Source organism: Denticeps clupeoides, chromosome 12, assembly GCF_900700375.1.
Source record: "Denticeps clupeoides chromosome 12, fDenClu1.1, whole genome shotgun sequence".
NCBI lineage: Eukaryota > Metazoa > Chordata > Actinopteri > Clupeiformes > Denticipitidae > Denticeps > Denticeps clupeoides.
The window spans coordinates 11,005,253-11,026,109 of NC_041718.1; the positions used below are offsets into that span (position 1 = coordinate 11,005,253).

A 20,857-nucleotide genomic window follows, 5' to 3' on the forward strand; every position below is an offset into this window, starting at 1 on the left:
TACCCTTTATAAAAAAATTTACAATAAATAGCCAAACAGCACTGATTAAGTTGACATACGCTCTACGCCCAAACATTCTGATTCATTTTAGCCCTCAAAAAATGTGTGATTAATTGAATGTGGCATTTCCGTTTTGATGGACAGCATCTCTGACCTTATTTGGAAATAAATTCCTGTCGAGTCAACAGAGACATTCATCTGGGACAACGCCTACCTATCCTGTCCGATCAGGAAGTTTTTTTGGAAATGGATTTCCTGATTTAATTATGTTTTTGTGCCAAAGAGTACAGTCAGTGTCTTGATAAAAAGAAACGGCCATGCTAATGTCAGATTTTTTTTTAGATTGATTAAATTGTATAGCCCTATTTTAATATTATAAATGCAAATAAAAAAGAACATAACTTATTGAACAGAAAGGGCTGTGCTGAAATTGAAATAATTTGTACTGAGTAGGTGCTGTTTTCTTTGGTCTATTGTCCAATTCTCGTGCAACTGGATGACATGCAATGACCATTGTCATTAACACAGAAGCAGGGTAATGATTGGGATCATGCTAAATTAATCGTATGTGGGTAAATAATTCAGCAAAAATTCCACTAATTCAGCACATTTAATTTTTTATGGATTACATTTTTAATATTTAGATTTTGCATGTTGATTAAACTCTTTCTTAGGTCTTTATCTCAAGTGTTTCCTGTCATCTACTCCTAGCAGAAGCACAGATTTTGTATTCAGCCGAGCACAGCGTCTCTTAATGTGTCTTTAGGATGTGATTTGTAAACCAAGCCTTTTTTTTTCCCCACAGGGAAATTGAAGCATAAGGGGGGACAAAAGGGTGTCCTCTGTGTCCTTTGACCTTTCTGCACGGGGGAAACCCAGCCTCAAAGGTTAGTATTTTTCATAACGGCTCGCTATCTGCCTGGGGTTTTACCAATAGGTTAGAATTGAAGGGTTCTTAGATCCAACAATTTCTCATAAATTGTGAAAAGGTGAAATAAGAGAAAATAAACAGGATGTGAAAATTTCTATATGATATTCATGTGTTACAAATAGATGCTGAGTTAAAACGGTGGCTGTCTGGAGCCTCTAAATGCTATAATTTCATGATTTCCTACGCTTTTCTGGTTTGGGGATTGAGTAGATGGATGAGAATTGATGGAATAGCTGTGGATAACTTTGGAATGCACCACACTCATTTCTTTTGCCAAATCCCAAATATTTAATTAGTTTAGAGGAGGGAATAAGCAGAGCAAAAGGAAAACAAAGGTAAGAGAAGGAATTTTGGCTGTTTTAATAGTAGGTAAGTTTGTGTCTCAGGAAAAGGAAGCAGACATTGAAAGGGGCCTCTAACTGGTTTCTCTTTTTGTTGGGTGGGAGGAATCGTTCAGAAGTAACTTAAGGTCAGACGCTCAGTTGTAGACTCTCTGATTACATGTTCAGCCTAGATGCATCTTCACAGTCATCATATCCGAACGGTCCCATGATCTTCGAAGGTCGCGTAAGCCTCATTCTGAATATCTGGAGCTGGTTGCCTGAGCCTGACAGATAAAGGGGAATAAAAAGAGCCCCGGGCTGTTCAGCATCCCAGCTGACTATTATATGTGTAGTAAAAAGGGATGTTCTTGCATTAATCTCCTGTGCTAAGTTTCCTTGCATTAGCCCTGTGTGTATGTGCGCGTGCGTGTGTGCGCATGTATATGCACCACCCCCTTTCGCTTCTCTTTGTCTCGGAAAAGAGGTTCCAGTGTCATCGTGAGCGAATGGAAGACGAAAGGCTGAAAGGAAGAATAAGCGAGATGGAGAGAGCAGGGAGGGAATTGATGACAAATGTGCCTTAATTTATCGTTGCTGTCCAGAAGCTGTCATCTGGCTACAATGGAGCGACTGGTTTATGGCCCTGAGGCACTGGCCCCCACAATGCAGAGCACCAATGCACAGCATCAGGAAATGAGGGAGAGAGAAGCAGTGCTTCTATTTTAAACCCAAAGTGCTGCTGAAGGTTAGAAATGGGCTGGCCAAAAAAAAAAATATCTGAACTCACACAAGGCCAGAGCCGCATCTTTTCAATTACTGAATCTTCTAAAGAAAACTATAGCATCGTCAGTGGGAGCACTTCTGGTGACATTTGATACAAGCTGCATGCTGAATGTTGAAGTTGAAATTAAAAAGTGCAAAAACTACTTTTTGTGGTTTTTGTCATCAAACTTTTTTTTTTGTCAGTCCATTCCATAGAATCATCTACCCAAATCCTTGTTTTCAGGTTTTATTTAACCATTAATCAAAACATTGTCTTATGCTCTACATGTAATATGTAATATTTTGCAGAAGAATCATATGGTTTGAGTGATAATGATGTAGCTCTGTACACTACAGAATTTCATTAAGTTTAACTAAGAAATCTTATGGGCCCAACATGCACATGAACAGTCAGGCTATGCCGAAGCCTCCTAAAGCGTGCAGTGGTTCACAGGCCTGCTCCTAACACAAGCCACCTGAATTTTGGTGAGTGGACTGGTGGGTGTTGGGTGAAAAGATTGATGACTGTTCATAATTGGTCAGATGCCCTAAACAAATGGTGCCCCCAGTTTCCTGTTTGCAGTGCTAACGGGAACAGCAGATGTAACCAGCTCTGTCTGTCATTATGCGCATCATGTACAATAGAACTATTCAGTGTACATTGTGGCTCATGATTGTTGCATTGGAGGGGAAAAATGAGCTTAATGACTGAGTGAGAATGACAATGACATACTGTGCTGTTTCAAAAGCATAATTTTGCAGTAATGTTAGAACTGTTATTACATGAATTTGAATTGGTGAGGTTTGAGTAGGGTGTCAAAATGACATTAAGTTAAGCAAATCTGTTAAGTAGCTTCTGGTTGACTGTCTTTATTTGCTTATTTGTACGTTGAACTCTTTATACTATACAGTCGACATATTTGTCTGTGCTATTGTTTTTTTTGCTGCTCTTATCTTGTACTGTCCACTTTCTGTCGTGACAATGTAAATTTCCCACTTGTGGGACTATTAAAGGATTATCTTATCTTATCTTAATAGATGATTATTGACCCGTTGTAAATCAAGTCAAAGATTTGAAACATGAAAACTACTTCACAGGACCATTTATAGATCATTAGGTTTATATAGATTTTACATTGCCCCCTTGTGGTCATTATTTCTCCGTGTAAATGGCATGTCTGCTAAAAAAAAATTAATGTACAGATCAATAATCAGTATATTGCTGTTTTTTTTTTAAATCTCAACCATGACCAAAATGTTGACTTTGGGAATATTAGCAGGATACATGCGGGCCCATGTCCGCAAACTGCAGATTGTGATGTTTTAACACAAAGTATTCCAGAGTGTGACAACAAGCAAAGTCCAGTGGAGGTGTATTTGTCATTTGACAAATAAATAAGGGTCATATGACAGCTGAGGAACCATGTCCCACCAGAACACAGTATAACTGGAATCTGCTGCTCCTGAAGCATCATGTCCATAGCAAGACTGGGATTTTAAGTCGTTTCAAACCGACTCTATACCAAACCAAAGCGACAAATAATAAAAAATATTTTAAAACACTTTAATGAATCATAAACATGACATAGTGGCATATCTATCTTCTCTGGGACACCATGTTACCAGTTACAGGAAGAGTGTTCATGGACTTTTTTTATATGCTAGAAAATTGTGTATGTAATCTTGCCAATCTCCTCTTATCTTTGATCATAACAGATGGTTATGGTGATGGACATTATGCTTTAAATGGGGCAGACAGAGATTAGGTTGGGGTTGGTTGGTGTGGAGGTTGGGGATAAGCAGAAACTATTTGTTACAGCATAAAAACCAGTAATGTTTGATGTTGAATTGCACTGTGATGGTGGAAAATAAAGTGGCTTCACCTGCTGTCCAGTCAAAACACGTCTGGAATCCCAGTAAATGCTTGATTTTATTTCTCCCGTAGGTGGTGATGTCTGAGGAGGTGGAACAGAGAGACTGCAATGAGACCTTTGAGCCAGAAGAGGGTGATGCTGACCCTTTTATGGAGGAAGAGGAGGAGGAGGAGGAAGAGGAGGAAGAAGACAGCAGCAGAGAGCTCTTAGACAGGCTGAGGGAGTTGGAGGTGAGATTCCATTTAGATTTACTGTATTTATCAAACGCCCTTGTCCAGAGAGACTTACAATCAGTAGTTACAGGGACAGTCCCCTTGGAGACACTCAGGGTTAAATGTCTTGCTCGGGGAAACAGTGGTTGTAAGTCTGGTTTGAACCTGGGACTTTCTGGTTTTGTGGTTCATATGGTGGGTGTGTTACCTGCTACCACCCCATTCAGTTTTTGATCCTCTTTCTGAGGCTTTTTCTTAGTTGGACTGGTATAAATTAATTTATTTAGGTCAATGTTTATTAATATATAAAATCTTTATAAATTCTATATAAAATCCTTCATAAACAATTAACTTAATTAACAATATTTTTTTATATAGCTTTATGCACCTTTTTTGTATGTATTGTATGTACCTTAGCATATACCATAAGACATCATCCTCATCAAGAAAAGTGGAAAAAGTTTTTAGGGACACACAATGCTTCTTTTCATACATGATCCTCATACAATGCTCGGGGGACATGGATGGTCCCCAAAACTTCAAATTCTGAGACTCCCTGCTGACTGCAGCAGTCACTGAAGTGATGACTTGGAAAAGCCTTCCTTTCCTCTAATGTTATCAGTAAGTCATATTTCTTGAGGCGCCCAGTCAGAGAATAACAGTAATCCTGATTGTATAATGCAGAATTCTTCTGCTATCAGACAAGCTGAGGAAGTTTTGCATATGGTTTTGTTTTTTTCTTATCAACACTTATCAAAAACTAGGGGCATGTGTACAGGGTTAGAAAATACTGTGAATACATCATGCCATCAGATTCAAAATCCAATAGAAAAGTGTGGTAATGGACAGATGAACACACATTCACAAAGTGTCTGCAGTTACAGGAATTACGACAGCCCACAAGAGGTCTCCCTCACCACACAAATTTGCTCATTGTTGTTTTTTCCTCCCCTTGGAGATGTTATCATATCACAAAAGCAGGGAATAGGTAGAAAATCCTCCTTGGTTTATTGGCAGGGGGCTGGTGGCTTTAGATTAAAGGCTGAATTGGAAGCAGACGATGGTGGAATGTAGAGTATGCGCAGTGAGCTTTTATAACGGAATATGCACAACACCATAGGACTTGAAAGTAAATCTTACAAAACCAGTGAAGAAAAGACTGCAGTGCTGCTAACTTAAAATGATCTAAATGTGCTAAATATAGTGTGCACTTGACATGGTGTGAGCAATATGCCATGTCACTAAGCATATATGAACTGCAACTGTGAAAATGCTACATTTCTTTGCTGGCAGATGTTCTTGAATATTCAGACAGATTAATGTGAAGGTTTCATAAACCCTTATATTGAGTTTTAAGATCTGATCTTTAAGACACTGATCACTCGCTGTATAATAAAGGAACGTTTTGAAACCAGCAAATGTTCTAGAATAAAAAAAAATAAATCACTGCTCTGATTGAATGTGTAGAATATTTAAAGAGTGATGGGTGACAACAAGCTCTCCCTCCTGAAGAGCCTTCATCTGGAAGAATGTGAGCATTTCTTTCTGTACTTCAGCATTAAGTACTGCTGCTGTTACTCAGAGGACTGCTGGAGGACCTGTGGTGTGGAGGTGATTTTCCACAGCATCACCACATTTTCTGGAATTGTTCCTCTCTGGTTCAATTTTGGTAAAATATTCACAGTGTCTTGCAGGCTGAAAAGTAATGTCATAGTAAAACAATGTGATCTTTCAGGTATTCAAGTCATTATAAATGCATTATGAGAGTATATGTAATTGGCACCAGTGTTTGAATGTTTTTCACAAATGAAACCCAAATGAAGGGTAAATTGCACTAAAATGAATATCACAACTCCAAACAACAAAATAGCACCCTGAAAAGGAAAGTGTCTGTAATGTTGGCTGTAAGTGTTTGTGTTTGTGGATTGTGTTTGGGGTTTGACTGGAGCATAGTAGCTTTTTAAAAAAAAAAAAAAGTTAATTCACCACATTTGTCATCTCAACAGCATCAGTGAGTTTTTGTGTTTGTGGATGTGTTGTGAATGCACTCCATTTCGCAGTCACAAACATCACGGTTCGACTCACTGCTAATTCCCAACCCCCCCCCCCCCCCCCCCAGCACGTCCACGACTAAGTGTTCCCCGATTAAACCTTTAGCCATAATCGCACCTGCACCGCTCTCCTCACTCGTTGTGGGTGAACATTGGGCTGCCGTGTTCTGCTTCGTGGCACCGTCCGACTTAAAAGTGCCCTCTTCAGTCAGCGGCACGGCAGGGGACGAGCGCGTTCTCTACAACACTCCAGCTCCTCTTCACTGCCTTTCATGTTCATGCCGGGGTAATTGCGTCAGCCCTCGTCGGCCGAGGCCCTCACCGCTGCATGGGGAGAGGTTAAGAGAAATTAGGGAGGGACGCCTCATCAAGTATCTTTTTAGGCCGCCTGGGTTGACACTTGCCATGCAGCGAAACGGCATTTCCCTGCTGAGCTGTGTGTGTAAATATATATTCAATTTCAGTGCAAGCACCTGAAAACAAAACACACTAGAGAGAAACAGTGAGAGAGCGAGAGACACACGCACATACACACATTTACACTCACACATCAATATTGCCATATCAGTGAGTTGCTCTTCCTCCTGTTTCCTCTGTTCCGTGTGCATATCTTGTGTATCTCTTCTCCCACGCTCAAACACACACATACACACACACACACACACACACACACACACACACACACACACACCCCGAAAGACTTATTACTGCAGGGGATCGATATGTGAGGCAGATGCGAATGTGGGCAGCAGCGCAGTCATTACATTCAGCGTGATTGCTTTCTGTTCATCTGTCTCTGCTGTTAGGGCTCCTCAGCCCTCCTTACCCCGACACACCAGGCGCTACACCTCCCATCCGCAGCCTTTTACCTCTCTGAGAGTACAGCAGCTGCTGTTATGGGGAATGAGGTGTGAGTGTCAGGATGAAGGTCACATTCAGTCAATGATTGTCCCCAAGTGCTGGTCTTTACAATGCCCAGAAGTTTGTTTAACCTGAGGGTTCAGAGTTAAAAAGAGTAAAGATTGGTCAACCTTTTTTTTTTTTTTTAAATCCGACATAGGTTGAACATAAAGTCACAAGGCAATCAGAACACTACTCTGCCAATTGTAATCAAACTTTCTGCCCCTTGTGGTACAGAGACTTTTAACTACAATCATTGAAGTGCTGCATTCAGCTTCTGTTTGATTTTTCTCGACTAAACTTCAGAACCGCGACGACCAGCCAATCATGAGACCGTTGTGCTGCTAGTTTGAAAAAGAGGCAGATCAATGTCACAGACAAACACCCGAGTCTTTGGCGATTGTGCACTAGTGGAGGGTGGGAGGAACGAGCTTGTTTAAAAAATGTGAATGGAGGAGGCATGGGGAACGATCACCCCAACCCCCGTGTTTATCGGAACACTGATGTTTCCATGACTTCATTGGATTCAGTGGGCCGGCTCAATCCAACCAGTCCTCTTCCGCCACGTCTCTTTGTCCTCCCTTCTAGCACTTTCACAGCACACTCATGCTTTCCATCTCCCCGACAGTCCCCGTCATTGCATTAGTTCTGGCGTTGCTGCGGCTACCGGATCCCTCCTTTTGATCTTGCAGACTGGGACCAGAATCACTTTGATGGGCTTGGTGCTGATGGGGGGGACGGGGCGGGGGAAGAAAGGGGTGTTCGGGAGATGGGAGCAATAAAGAAATTGGAAATTAATCTTAGTTTCATTACATCCAAAGTCCTTCACCTTCTTTCTTTCCTTCTTCAGTCACTAGTAAAATAATGATTTTTCTTTTGCTCCTCAAAGGATTCTACTCCAGTCTGTGATTTTAGAATTCATCATTCTAGGCCATGAAATTGGCCCCTAGAGATATTTTTTGGTGAAGATTACTGATGACAATTAAAATTAGTTGTTTTGCCTTGGTGTGTTGCCTTCTGATGTTTCTGTGTTTCTTCTTCAACATTGATAATAATTTTATCATCTTCTCGGTCTCTCCCGCCTTTTATTACTGTAGGCAGAAAACTCGGCCCTCGCTTTGGCAAACGAGAGCCAGAGAGAGGCGTATGAGAGGTGCCTGGATGAGGTGAGGAACAACTTCTGCTTTGGGTGCAAATCCAGTGCTAAAAAAACTTGAACTTCTCTGTTGTGTAAGTCCAACACCAAGGGTTCCAGTTCCAGTTCCTGACAGATCAGAATCAGTTCCTGGTTTTGATTATAAAGTAATGAAAAAAACTAATTTATCACCAAGTGAGCAGAGAAGAGCCAGACTGAAGTAAAAATTTGAAGTCATCTTTTGTTTTTAGAAATGATGACCGCATGTAAAGGGACCACAAACTTGAGCAGCGTTCCTTGAATTTGAAGTGAAAACCATTACAAGACAAATTTAACAACCGTTCTGTTGTTGCTTCTTGGAAGGCATGATGGATGCTAAATTGTTGCTCTACTGCCTATACACATTTACACATTCCCTTAATTGTATACTATGCTGCAATATGTATTTCGTGTTTAATTTTTAGGTTGCCAACCATGTGGTTCAGGCTCTTCTCAATCAAAAGGTATGAAACATCACAGATTACAATCTTTAATTTTGTACTCAAGATTTTTATGTGAAAATGTGAAGGCAACATTTTTAACTGTAATTTTAATTTGTTTCGTGTGTGTGTGTGTGTGTGTGTGGCAGGACTTGCGAGAAGAGTGCATAAAGCTGAAGATGCGTGTATTTGATCTGGAGAGACAGAACAGGACACTGACTGAACTCTTTGCACAGAAACTCCACACACAACTCAATCCCCTTCAACAGGTATAGTGGAGCTGCTGGCACACACACACACACACATCTTCCAAAAGAAATCACATCGCAGTTATGTTATGAGACTGTTTATACAAAAAGTACATAATATAACCAGAACCTGTCCTGTGTATTAATGCATGCCTGGAATGAAGTAGATTTACTAGTCAATTATTGAATTAAAGCGGAAATAATCTCTCTACATGTTTGGTGTTGTAAAATGACTTGGACAAAGATTATGTTTGTGATGCCTGCCGCACAAGTTTTATTTGGAGGACAGAAACCAGAGGTAAACAGAGGAGGACGGACTGGGTTGCCAGTATTTTCAATTTGCTTGTAAAAGGCACTTGTGCACAATAGGTATTGAGGAACCCAGTTCTTTTACAGTTTTAGCAGTTTTGTGTGTTTTGGACACATTTTCAGTCTGATACCTTCACACTCTTGGCAAAACTCATTATTACTACATTTGCATGTAATGAATTGAAAGGAGCAGGTATACATCATCCAGAATAAGCCAGGAGGATGTGTTAGAGTTAAGATCACCTTCTGGGAGACAGAAAAAATACACTAACCATTTAGTTTGTTTTCTTCAAGATAGATAATTTCAGTCAAAAGTTTAGACGGACCACCACATTTATGGGTCTTGTATTTTTACATCATAGAACAAAACTGAAGACACAGGATTGTGAAGTAAAATGTGAGTCTATGCAATAAACAAAAAAAAATTTGAACAGGTGAGTTTCTTCAAAGCAGGGAACTTTTGCAGCATTTCACAGTCTTGGTTTCTTTTGACCACCTTAAGTCAGACAACAGGGATGGTTTCCAACAGTCCTGAAGACAACAATTTATCACTCATGTTAATGAGCATCCTATAAAGCTTTTGATGATTACAATAATGAACAAAGCACCCATGAAGCTAAAAAGAGTCGACTCTGAAAAGATTCAACATACTTCACTTTCTCCTGCTAGAAAAATAATAAAACATGTTTCTTGTATTGTATTCTTCAAAATGGCCCCATCTTAGTCTCCATAACCTCCACAGAGTAGGTGTGTCCAAACCTTAGACTGGTAGTGTAAAGCTGGAATTCATAAATGCTGCAACATTAGTAAACATGCTACAGGCTACGTCCATTGAAGCATTTTGGCCCTATTCCTTAAATAAAGTAGTTTTTGGCCTCTTGATGCTGATGTGTTGTGAGTCCAGATGTGTTGTTTTGGGGAACATATACTGTTGAGAGTGTATTGATTCCTTTTAAATGAAACCTTCTTTGGTTTAAACAAGATATTAGTCTGACTCTGACACCACAACCAGTCTCAGATAAACTGGTCTGCTTCAGTCTAAGAGAATTGAATACACATGTGACCCTAATTGTCTGAACACGTTTAATCAGTGAAAATAGATGCTGCTTCAAAGCTGGGCTAAGGCTTATTGAGTGGTGCCTCCCAATTAGCAACATTGAACAGATCTGGAAGTTTTGAAACTTTCAGAAGGCTTGCCAGATATTTGGTTTGGCCTTCCTCCCTTTTTTTTTCAGCGCATAGATATTGATCAGTCAAAAGGCCACAGCATTGAGTTGCGTGGTCTTCCACCAATACAATGCTGGACAGCAGAAACTTACTAATGAGAAAATGGCTTGGACCCGGTATTTGTTTAGTTTTCATTTATTTGCAGTGCGTGACTCTTCATCTGACTGCAAAATCAGTAGCAAAACAACCTCAGTCCCTCAGGTAAAAGAAGTGCAATCTCAAGTTCATCAGCAGTACGATGAAACACACCTTCAAGACAAAAGCTGCAGAGGTTTTATCTGCTGAGAAAATTCTCAGCATATGTAGTATATACAGCCTGTTCTGTTATAGCATAGTTAGTTCCAAGCTGACATCATGATTGGCTCAGAATCATATAAGGAGGAGTGATGATCTCAAGAGGTGACAACCATCTGCTACCACCTACCTGATTCACAGTGAATGATGTTGCTTAGCAACACTGCAAACAACTAGACAACTGATGGCCCTATTCACAATATATTAATTTGTATCGATTTCATTTTAAGAAAATCATAGGTGTACCTATTGGCAAGTCATGTGGTCTGAGAGTTCCTGTTTCCATAAGGGTCTTTGGTTATTTCTCCTCCAATTTTGATGTGGTGTGAACTGACTTGAGGTCACTGTTATTAGTTCTTTGAAGTCTGGGAAGATCTGTCTCCCTCTCTATCTTTATCGTTCCCCTCACTGTGTCCCCTTTTTTCGCTGCCGCATACTCTCTGTTTTTGTTCTTTTTTTTTTTTTTTCCCTCCCCCCGTATTATACTCATTCCTCTTTACGGCAGCTCCATCGTACTCTTTATCTTCCTGCTTCTATTGCTTTAGCCTGCCTTGTTCTCGGCTTTGTCTTCCGCTTCCTTATCATTTCTATTAGTGTTCACTGTTATGATTAAAGATCAAGTGAGAAAGTGAGAAATAATATCTGTTTTGTAATAGCCATGAGTAAACTGAGGTATTTTATATATGTGAATAAAATTAGATGATTACCACCGATGGAAGTAATGGGGTAGGACTGAAAAAAGATAAAACACACAAGTAGCCCTAACCCTAGGACATCGAAATCTGAACTATTAACCCTCTGTTTTTACATGGCCAGAATATAGGGAGATTCAAAATCCGAGCCAGCTACTCATAGATGGGGCCCATAAATTATGCAGTTTTATCATTACAACTGCCGACAGTGCAGATAAATACACTCCGCAAGATCAGCAAAATACAAAGAATAAACAGTCATCATCAACAAATCAGATAAAAAGGTGACATAAAATGCAACAATAGTGTTGTATAAATCAGTCAGCAAAACCAGCATATGAAAATGATAAGACTAAGGTTTATTTTCAAAAGAGATTAGGAATCTGGTACTAATATGAGCACCATGGTCTGTGGTTGATGTTGACCACACACATTCAGATGCTTTCTGATAATCTGATTGTCCAGAAAGCAGACATTGAAGATCTTACAGTAATATTCCAATGAATGCATAAAATAACCTGGGGCTTTTAATGTAGTATCCCAAATACTGGATGACTGTATTGCACAAAAAATCGTAGGTTAATATACATAGGTGAAAAAGGTGAAGCCTTATTTAAGATTTAGTACACAGAGAGTATACACCCTATCCACCTAAAAACCTGAAAAACAGATGAGGAAGGAAGGAGGTGGACGCTGTTCTGCAGCACCCCAATAATGAGAATGTATTAACTTGGCTGATTATTTCCGTTATTCTGCCAACTTACAAAATTTACTAAATATTTAGCTAAAAATTGGCTAATTTACAATGCCATGCTGAGGCCAGTAAGATTGAATGAAACTGGAACTTGAAATGGCAGGATTTACAACAGACATTAGCAATAAACCTGTATGCAACAAGAGGAACATACACCCGGTGCAAATTTATAATCTGAGCAGGCGTGCACTAATCTAAGATAATTGTCTAGTCGCCGGGGCACGTTCACCTTTTGTCACATAATCATTATTTACAAAAAGAGATATTCATAATGGAAAGAGTTGCTTTTATGGCATACAAACAAAAATTGTTCATTGTTTGGCTCAACTTTTAAATTCCCTTAATGCGTGACTTTCATGCTACCCAATAGATGTTTGAGTGAAATGGAGTCTGGCAGTGAAATCTGCTGAATCTTTTTTAGAAATTCTTATTGTAATTGCCAGGAGGGTAAAATGACACTCTCTGTTACCATGAATGGTGATTGAACTGCATCTGACTCTCCCTCCTCTGCTTCTCTCCGTCAAGCTATCGTTCGTGGAGTGTCTCAATGCCAGAGTCTTTCATGTGTGATAAAAGCTCTCTCCTCCATTCCAACCCTGATACCATGCCTCTTTCCTTCCTCTGCCACTGCACTTTTGTGGCGACAGTAATAAGCATAGGGGAACACAATACCGTCTCCCAGCTCGTGCAATTTAATTACTCCAGGTCAGGATTGCACTGCGAAGCGGTGTGGAGTGCCACGGTAATGCAATCTTTCTCTTTGCTGTTTCTTTCGTTAAGTTCACAGAACTAAAGATAAAATGGATTACACCACTGGGTTATGTGTGTAGGAATGTGTTGTGCTACTACTCCTGGGAATTTGTTAAGGAATTCATCGCGTTAGGCACGCTCTGTATTTCCTTTCTGTATGCTTATTTAAAGCACCAGGAAGAAATCTCCTCTGATCTCTGAAATTAATGTTTCTTCTTTTGGGTATAGCATTAATCCTGTACAAGATACGCAACAACTGTCCGTTTTAATAAGGCTGAAGCCTCATCAGAAGCTTTTGGTTTCCTCCTCTCCAGATGGTCCTGCTGAAACGCTTTACCTGTAACACCCTTGCACACGTGTGTGAGAAACAAAGCATCTGTGATCTCTAATAGCATTAAATCTTTGTCTTTCTTTTCTTTGCCTTGCAGTTGCCATTGGTAGCCCTCCCAGAGCACAATGCAGAGGCTATAGTGACGAGCACAGAGAAGATGACAGCGTCTCCCTTCCAAGAGGTCAAAGTGAGTCTTTGGCCGAACCATTCTTACATTTAACCTCTTGCTGAACCAGTGGCGCAAAGCAAGAACTCTTGATTCATACAACAGTCCATTATCGCATGTTCATGGGTATCCAGGCAGGTAAGGAGCCCCTCGACACAGGACACTTTTTCTAACCTGCAATCTTATAGCATCACAAGAAAATCTTTCCCCTCGACATAAATCATTTTTCAAGGGGTGCCTGACAGGAGATGGGTGAACGTTATGGTCTAGAGCAGGGTTGGCAGCTTTTAGACTTTGTCCAGTATATCAGTAGCTAAAATGTCTGGTGTGAAATGTGACATATTAAAGCGTATTAAATTGCCCGATGCTGGGTAGCCTTACAAATGAAGTTGCCAAGACAACTATGATTGCTTTTACCTCTGCTGTTACAGCAATAAGAGATTCACTTAGCGATTCGTCATGTGACTAAGCACGGCATGCACAGAGTGGTCAAATCTCTTCAGAGAAATCAAGTGTCTAAGCAAGGGAAGCATGAGCACGGCCATTTTTGCTCATTATAGGCAAGCTTTAATAGTTTTTGACCTATTTTAGACCCTGTTCTTTTGCTTCTTCAGCATTTGTGCTCTGTATGTAAGCAGGGACAGAAAAGCATACCAACTACAGAAAATTACATGGTCTGTGTAGAAAACCTCTGAAAATTTAAAAATCCCAACACATTTCTACAATGTAAAGGGTTTTCTCTGAAACACTGTATTACAGCTTTAAATTGTTTATTGGCAGTGCTGCCCATTGGCCATTTTTGTTTTCCATGCTTTTCTTACTGCGGAGGGATGTGTCGTGGTTATTGCCTGTGCTTGTCAGCTGTGTGCTACAGATGTGTTAGATACAGCAACACTTGAAAGATTCTGCAATATACCTTAAGCCCGCTGTGCTCTCTGGAAACCCGTCCACATTTTAATCTCTGTCTCCCCCTCAGTATTTGGAGCAGGAAATTTCATAGAGGCTGATTTTATATGTGAGACTCATATCAGAGTTAAATTCCTGATGCTCGGTTGGCTGGAGAACTAATGACAAAATATTTTGGCAATTTTCCACAATTCTCTGCACCCATCCAACAAAAAGTTAATATGTTTTATTTGGGTTGTTGTTGGTCAGTGTGCCCTCTGGGCAAAATGGGGAGCGCGAAATAAAATATCTTTGTGTTCAGAATCCTGTGAGTTTGCACCAGGGTTTTTCTACCCTGGTAGAACTCATGTTGTATTCATGTCTGTGAATATTCTGATTCATAATCATTCATAATTGAATTTAGCAATTTTTATTTACTGTCTGTCTACGTCTTTCGTGTTTTTGTTTAATATCAATGGAAAGCAGCAATGCAGCCTGAAAAGAATCCACAGTGTCCTACTGACAAGTGTCTGACAAGTCACAGGGACACACATCCACTCATTTTAGCCCTTAAGTGCAGTAATTACTTTGCTTTATAGCTTTTAAATTAGGGAAAAAATTGAGATTTGACAGCTATATATGCACACATTGTCTCTCATTTTCCACCCTTTTTTCCATTAACCCACATGCTCGCCTTTTCCTATACTATTTCTATTAAATTTAGCCCTGGAGATTTTGAATTCAAAAACATAAATTTCTTCTTTTTGATTATATTGCATAACTTGACCCTCTGGGGTTTCACGTGAGGAGCAATGGACATTTTTTTTTCGACATTACTTCTCTGAATCTATAGTTTGTAAGAGACATCAGCCTGGTCAAATATGTGTGCCCAGAAAGGCATTGAGAAGCAATCATCATTTTATTATCTAGCATATCATTGGCTTTATTCTTTTGCTATTGTGGGTCTGTATTTTTTCATATGACTATTTTCAGCAAATAGTCCATGACCTAATGCTAATTCTAATGCATTTTTTTAAATAAAGCATTGACTCTTTTGTGTAATCACACTGCATATAAATGGAAGGCATGGGGAGGTCAGACTATACCTTGAATAGGCACAGAATAGAAGCGGTGGTGAATTTCCATTTCAAATGATAATATTTTTTAAAAATTGTGATCACCCGACCTATTTTCATTTAGTTTTTCTTTTTTTTTCCAATAATGGAGTGAAACAGACACCATGAGCCTGAGCCCGGTACATGGACTCATTTTATATTTGTCGTTTTCACTTCTCTTTCTCCTCGTTCGGTTTTAAGTCAATAATCCCTAGAGGGCCTAAACAGCAGTCAGTGACTCCTTTTATTGAACAGATTGACTCCATCAGTCTTGAGGTGAGCGAGGGGACATAGAGAGAGGAGGGCCCTGTTTTGTGTGTGTGTGTATGTTGTGTGTTTCACTGATTGTGAAATTAATTGGTTCTTTAATTAAAGTTAGTTAAATCTGGCTCCCTGGGGTGAACCAGCCATCTGAAACTGATGTAGCTCTCTTGTCTACAACACCCCCCAACACACACACACACATACACACATTTGTCTCTCTTGTTCACTCCTCTACGTGCATAGGAAAGTGTGCTTTGCTAATCTGTGTGTCAGTCCCTTGTGAGTTTCATGTTGTGTAGTGGAGAGGAGTGTCTGTCTGCAGGCCATTGTGAAGAGCTTTATCATTTTGAAATTTATAGAAAATGACAGCTTTCTCTTGGCATCCACTGAATGGTTTCTTTCCATCTCTTCATGGTGAATGAATGGATGGTTATGCCTGCACAATGTATGTCTGAATATTTCTTTAACAGTAAGATAACACTAAGGGGGGGAAGAGAAAAACAGAAAGAGATACAAGAAACTTAAAAGTAATTGCCTCTGTTCTTTTTTCCAGAGTAATGGTGATTGCCCCGAGAATAGCACACCCAGTTCAGCTCGAGTCCCTGCCGCTTCCATGGATGCCCTATCCCCATTCTTTAAGAAGAAAGCACACATCCTTGAAGTCCTCCGCAAGCTGGAAGAAACGGATCCTCTCAAATTCCACCCCTCCACCTGCCTTTCCTCCTACCATGATGTTGGACCAACTCTGTTTCCCGGGGACATGGGGTCAGTGATGACTTCAAGCCCCCGTCCGCCACACTGCAGGCACTCCAGTTCAGACTCTGACATCCACGAATATGCCAATGGGGAGGGTGTGCTGCGAGATGGCCTTGGTCGGGGGCATGGAACCTGCCCATCCTGCCGGATTCTTGCTCAGAAAAGCAGTCTGGATAATCTTTTAAAAAGCAGTCAAGCCCAGGGACACGGTGCTGCTGCTGCTAGGGAAGGCGGGAGCATAAATGGACTGATTCAGGCGGAAGCCCAAGGGGCATCAGCACAGATTACAGAGCCACAGACCAGCATTCCTTCAGCAGGGAGCACAAATCAGCCATATTTACACAGCACAAGATTAGAGCATTGTCTACAGGAGCACAGAGGGGGTAGAAGCACCAGTCGGACTGAGACAGAGAGTTTCGTTCTAGGCTCATATCGCTCGTCTTCAGAATCAAACCACGAATTAGTAGATGAGCCTCGGACTTCTCATTACTTAAAGGAAAAGGGGGAAAGCAGGCATTCATTGGGGAAATCTTTGCCTAGAGGCTCAGATGACTCCAGCCTTTGCAGGGATGACAAGCAGATGGAAACTGTGTCATCTCAAAGTCAAGATCACACACAGGTGAGCACAGTTGACAATGGCTCCTGTTTCCTGGAGGTGGCTGCAGATGCAGCACTCACAGTGAAAGGTGAAAATGAAGCTGCAGAGAATGTCTGCAATGGAGTATATCTTTCCTCCAACGAAACGTCGGTATGTAAAAAGATGTCAGTAGAATTATACTCTCCTTCCCCTGTACCTGAAAGGAATAGCTCAATGCCTTTAGTGCAGCAGCAATCCTCTGGGAAAAGCAAGTCTGCACTGAGTCCCACCTCTTCCTCCTCCTGCCTTAGCGAGACCAAGCCTTCCCCAATCTCCTCCCCGTCTCGACTGCTTAAGTTTCTCAAGATACCTACCATTGGGGAGCGAGCGCAGACAGGCAATGCCTTACGACTCAGTCCTCAGCTTACCCGTAGCTCCAAAATCCCATGCAGGAACAATTATGAAGTGTATCACTCTCCTGTCATGTCCCGTAAAGCCACCACCACCGAAAGAGACAGACAGTCCTCCTCCGCTTCTAAAACAGACACTTACCCTGGCACACATTCTGCACCCAGCTCTCCACCTAAGCCAGAAGACAGTGCTTGTTCCTCTGTCCTGATCAAGGATGCAAGCTATAGTAGCCACTCAGCACCCAAGCCCAGCAGAAATGCAAAGGTTGCAGCCCATTCTGCATCTGAGCTTCAGAAGGCATCCCAGGTGGTTCCCTTCTATGAGAATGTTTCTGAGCTTTCTGCAACATTCCCCTCAAATGGTCTTCCACAATTTGTCACTTACTCTCAAAGAGAGGGCGATGCCTCAGTCAATCAAGAGGCAAGCTTAAATGAGGACAAGCTCCTGAGCCCTCCCTCCAAGAATTCAGACTCATCCCCAGCCACTGGGGATTCAACTTCAGACTCTTCAGACCAAGACACTGATACAGAAAGTCCAGTTTGGCACAAACCTCAGCAAAACTACAGCCTTCCCACTCCGTCATCTGTGGCTAGCAAAGCTCCACGGGGCGGTAGTTTTTCCAGCCGGAAAGACAGGAGTCAGGAAAGGATACCACTGGATCACCTCCCAGCCACAAACTGTGTAACTGCTCACCCTACAAGTGTTTTAGTTAGAAAAGGAGACCAGCCGCCATCAATTCCTAAGAGGACAGTGTCTAACAAAACACAGAGTGAGACCAGTCACCATCCTTTCAAGGAACGACTAGCTGCTCTGGGGAAGCTGAAGAGCAATGACGATTTACACCAGTCTGATAAGAAAGAGACGCAGTGCAGCACTGGCAGAGTGGTGGTTCCGTCTTCAGGCAACAGTGAAAGAAGCAAAACTGCAGAGAGACAAGATCGAAGTGTGGTGGAACACAGGCAAGCAAAATATACAGATTCACTTGATGGTAAGCCTTACCCTAAAACCAATGTGACCGGCTATGCAAAATACTCTGGCCATGAACCTTCCACCAAACCAGCACTAGCAACAGCAGTTTATGTTGCAAAGGCAGAAGGTCCAAAGATAAAAATGGGAATGTCATCCACTGCTGAGCCCGCTGTGGTGATGCGTAGCTATGGGAAATGTCCTCCCCAGCACAGTCACCACAGTAAAACTGTTCCAAGTCCCCAGAGCAGCCCAAACAAAGTCCCCTCCAAGTCACCCTCTAAAGCAGGCCAAGCTGCGTCGTACCCACGGGGGATACGGCCAGCTCACGATGACCGCGCTCAAGCTCAGAAACACCAGACTAGACCAGATGACAAGTCCAAACTTACTACAGGCAAAAAGAAAACATTTGTTAACGCCGAGAGCTTTCCTCCCCCCCCCCCGGCAAGACCTCCTGTTGAATCAGCACAGAACATTCAAGCTATTGAGGAGAAGAAATCTCTTGCAGCTGCGGCAGGTCCTCAGTCGGCCATTGAGCAGAAGGTAATGCGAGGCATTGAAGAAAACATGCTAAAGCAGGACAAAGGCCAATCTGTTGAAACCAAGCAGAAAAGTTCCAATGGCATTGCCAGTTGGTTTGGTCTGAAGAAGAGCAAGCTACCAGCCTTGAACCGCAAACCAGAGATGTCCAAGCTCAGACTCAACATGTCAGCATCATCCTCTTCTACGTCATCTGTTGTGAACAAAGATGCGAAAGGTGGTCCTCGGAAGGTTGTAGAAAGCCTGAACATTTCTAAACTGATGGAGAAAGCCGAGGACTTGAGGAAAGCGCTTGAGGAGGAGAGGGCCTATGTGAATGGGGTTGGGGTAGGTGTTGGGGTACCTCTTGATCGGCCTGGACGGGGACACTCATGTGAGGTGGTGATGGATCAAGCCCAAGGCCAGTTATCACTCATGTATCGAGGAGTGACAGCTGATAACTTCATGCAGCAGCTATTAAACAGGTTAGAAGACTTATGAAGACAGTGCTTTTCATGACTGGCATTCAGTGGTTTTGAGGGAACAAAAATTATTGCGTAAATGTTTTAACAGAGTTGATGAAAGAGGAGCCACCAGCTTTGGGATGGCTCACAGGCGTCTGTCCTTTGACTCCAAGAGATCACGCCCCATTTTCAACCAGCAACGTAATGGTATGAGCCACACCAAGAGCAGGGAGGAGATGGACAAGGTACTTTTGCTTTTTTAAATGTAATATTGGAACCTTATTTTGTCATCCTGTTATAATACATGAGTTATTTAGTAATGCATATTTCCTGATTTTTAGAAACATTTACTACACAATATCCTGTTAAAACCTTTTTTTTAGAGTTCAGATGTGGTCAGCCGTGAAGAGGTTACATCTGATGAAAGCTTAGCTGAGTCTATCAGTTCCCAGCACTTCACAGGTAACACCACACTCCCCATATCCCTCATACACCATCTGGAAGCCACCTCTGGTTCTCTTGCCCAAGAACACTGTGGTGTATCTTAGCCTGTGGCAAAGAACCCATCACGGTCAGCATCCCTTGTTATGTTTTGACACAGCCTGTAATTGCATCTTCATCTGATTGATCTGATCCCTGAGGGCCTGGAATTCTGCCACAAGGAATTGAACAATGTCCTACCATGTGATTGTTAATTGATGCCCTGGGGTGTGTTTTGCCTGATTTCTACGCACACTTTCAATTTAAGATGCCAAAGGTGTCTGACGCCACAACTAATTTGTGTTCCTTTTGTGTTTCATGGGGCACACTCAGGATATTGATCGTTGTGTGATATTCTTCTCTAATATTCTATATGGTTCTATTGGAATTATACCAAATGTTATTCATGGAATTACAATAAACCATAGATTTGATTTATCATTTTATAGTACAAATTTCTCCTGAAATCTACTGCATAATAACTCTTTTCATACATTCTGTATGTTATCCATATGTGCACCATTTTACACAAAATGTTTCTTTATGTATGTATTGTTCTTTATTTATCCCCTTATCAGGATCTGGTGCCTCCATGCGTACCCTGGACAGTGGCATTGGCACATTCCCCTTGCCGGACTATGCCAGCAGTGCAGCTGGCAAAAGCATCCCCAAGTCAAAGGTGCACGGGGAACAAGGCTTCTCTGCATCCCAAGGGAAACAAGGACCTTTGATGAAAGTTCCACGTAAAGCACGCACCCTAGAGAGAGAACTGTCATCACTGGAGGAGGTGAATCCACCTATATTGTATGGCAGTGCACTTGAAGCCAAAGGACCCATGCACCTTTCCAGCACCATTCATGAGGGTATGATTCAATGTTTTTTATGTTGTTCAAATAATTTAATTGGGGGTTTTTTTGTGACTAAAGACTGTATATACAGTGGGGCAAAGAAATTGACAGCCACTGATTGTACAAGTTGTCTG

At 41.5% G+C, this 20,857-nt stretch overlaps 1 protein-coding gene across 5 annotated transcripts in view; it reads left to right on the top strand.

Annotated features, from left to right (window-relative positions):
- Positions 1 to 20,857, top strand: part of LOC114801000 (nck-associated protein 5-like) — a 52,066-nt gene that overhangs the window by 25,659 nt on the left and 5,550 nt on the right. For all 5 annotated transcript variants that reach the window (XM_028998944.1, XM_028998943.1, XM_028998947.1 and 2 more), the window contains 10 exons: positions 806 to 887; positions 3,962 to 4,120; positions 8,151 to 8,219; positions 8,653 to 8,691; positions 8,817 to 8,936; positions 13,370 to 13,459; positions 16,256 to 19,416; positions 19,505 to 19,640; positions 19,779 to 19,857; positions 20,454 to 20,738. In XM_028998944.1, coding sequence (XP_028854777.1) covers positions 3,968 to 4,120; positions 8,151 to 8,219; positions 8,653 to 8,691; positions 8,817 to 8,936; positions 13,370 to 13,459; positions 16,256 to 19,416; positions 19,505 to 19,640; positions 19,779 to 19,857; positions 20,454 to 20,738 — 4,132 coding nt within the window. In that variant the 5' untranslated portion in view covers positions 806 to 887; positions 3,962 to 3,967. The remainder of the gene's footprint in view (positions 1 to 805; positions 888 to 3,961; positions 4,121 to 8,150; positions 8,220 to 8,652; positions 8,692 to 8,816; positions 8,937 to 13,369; positions 13,460 to 16,255; positions 19,417 to 19,504; positions 19,641 to 19,778; positions 19,858 to 20,453; positions 20,739 to 20,857) is intronic.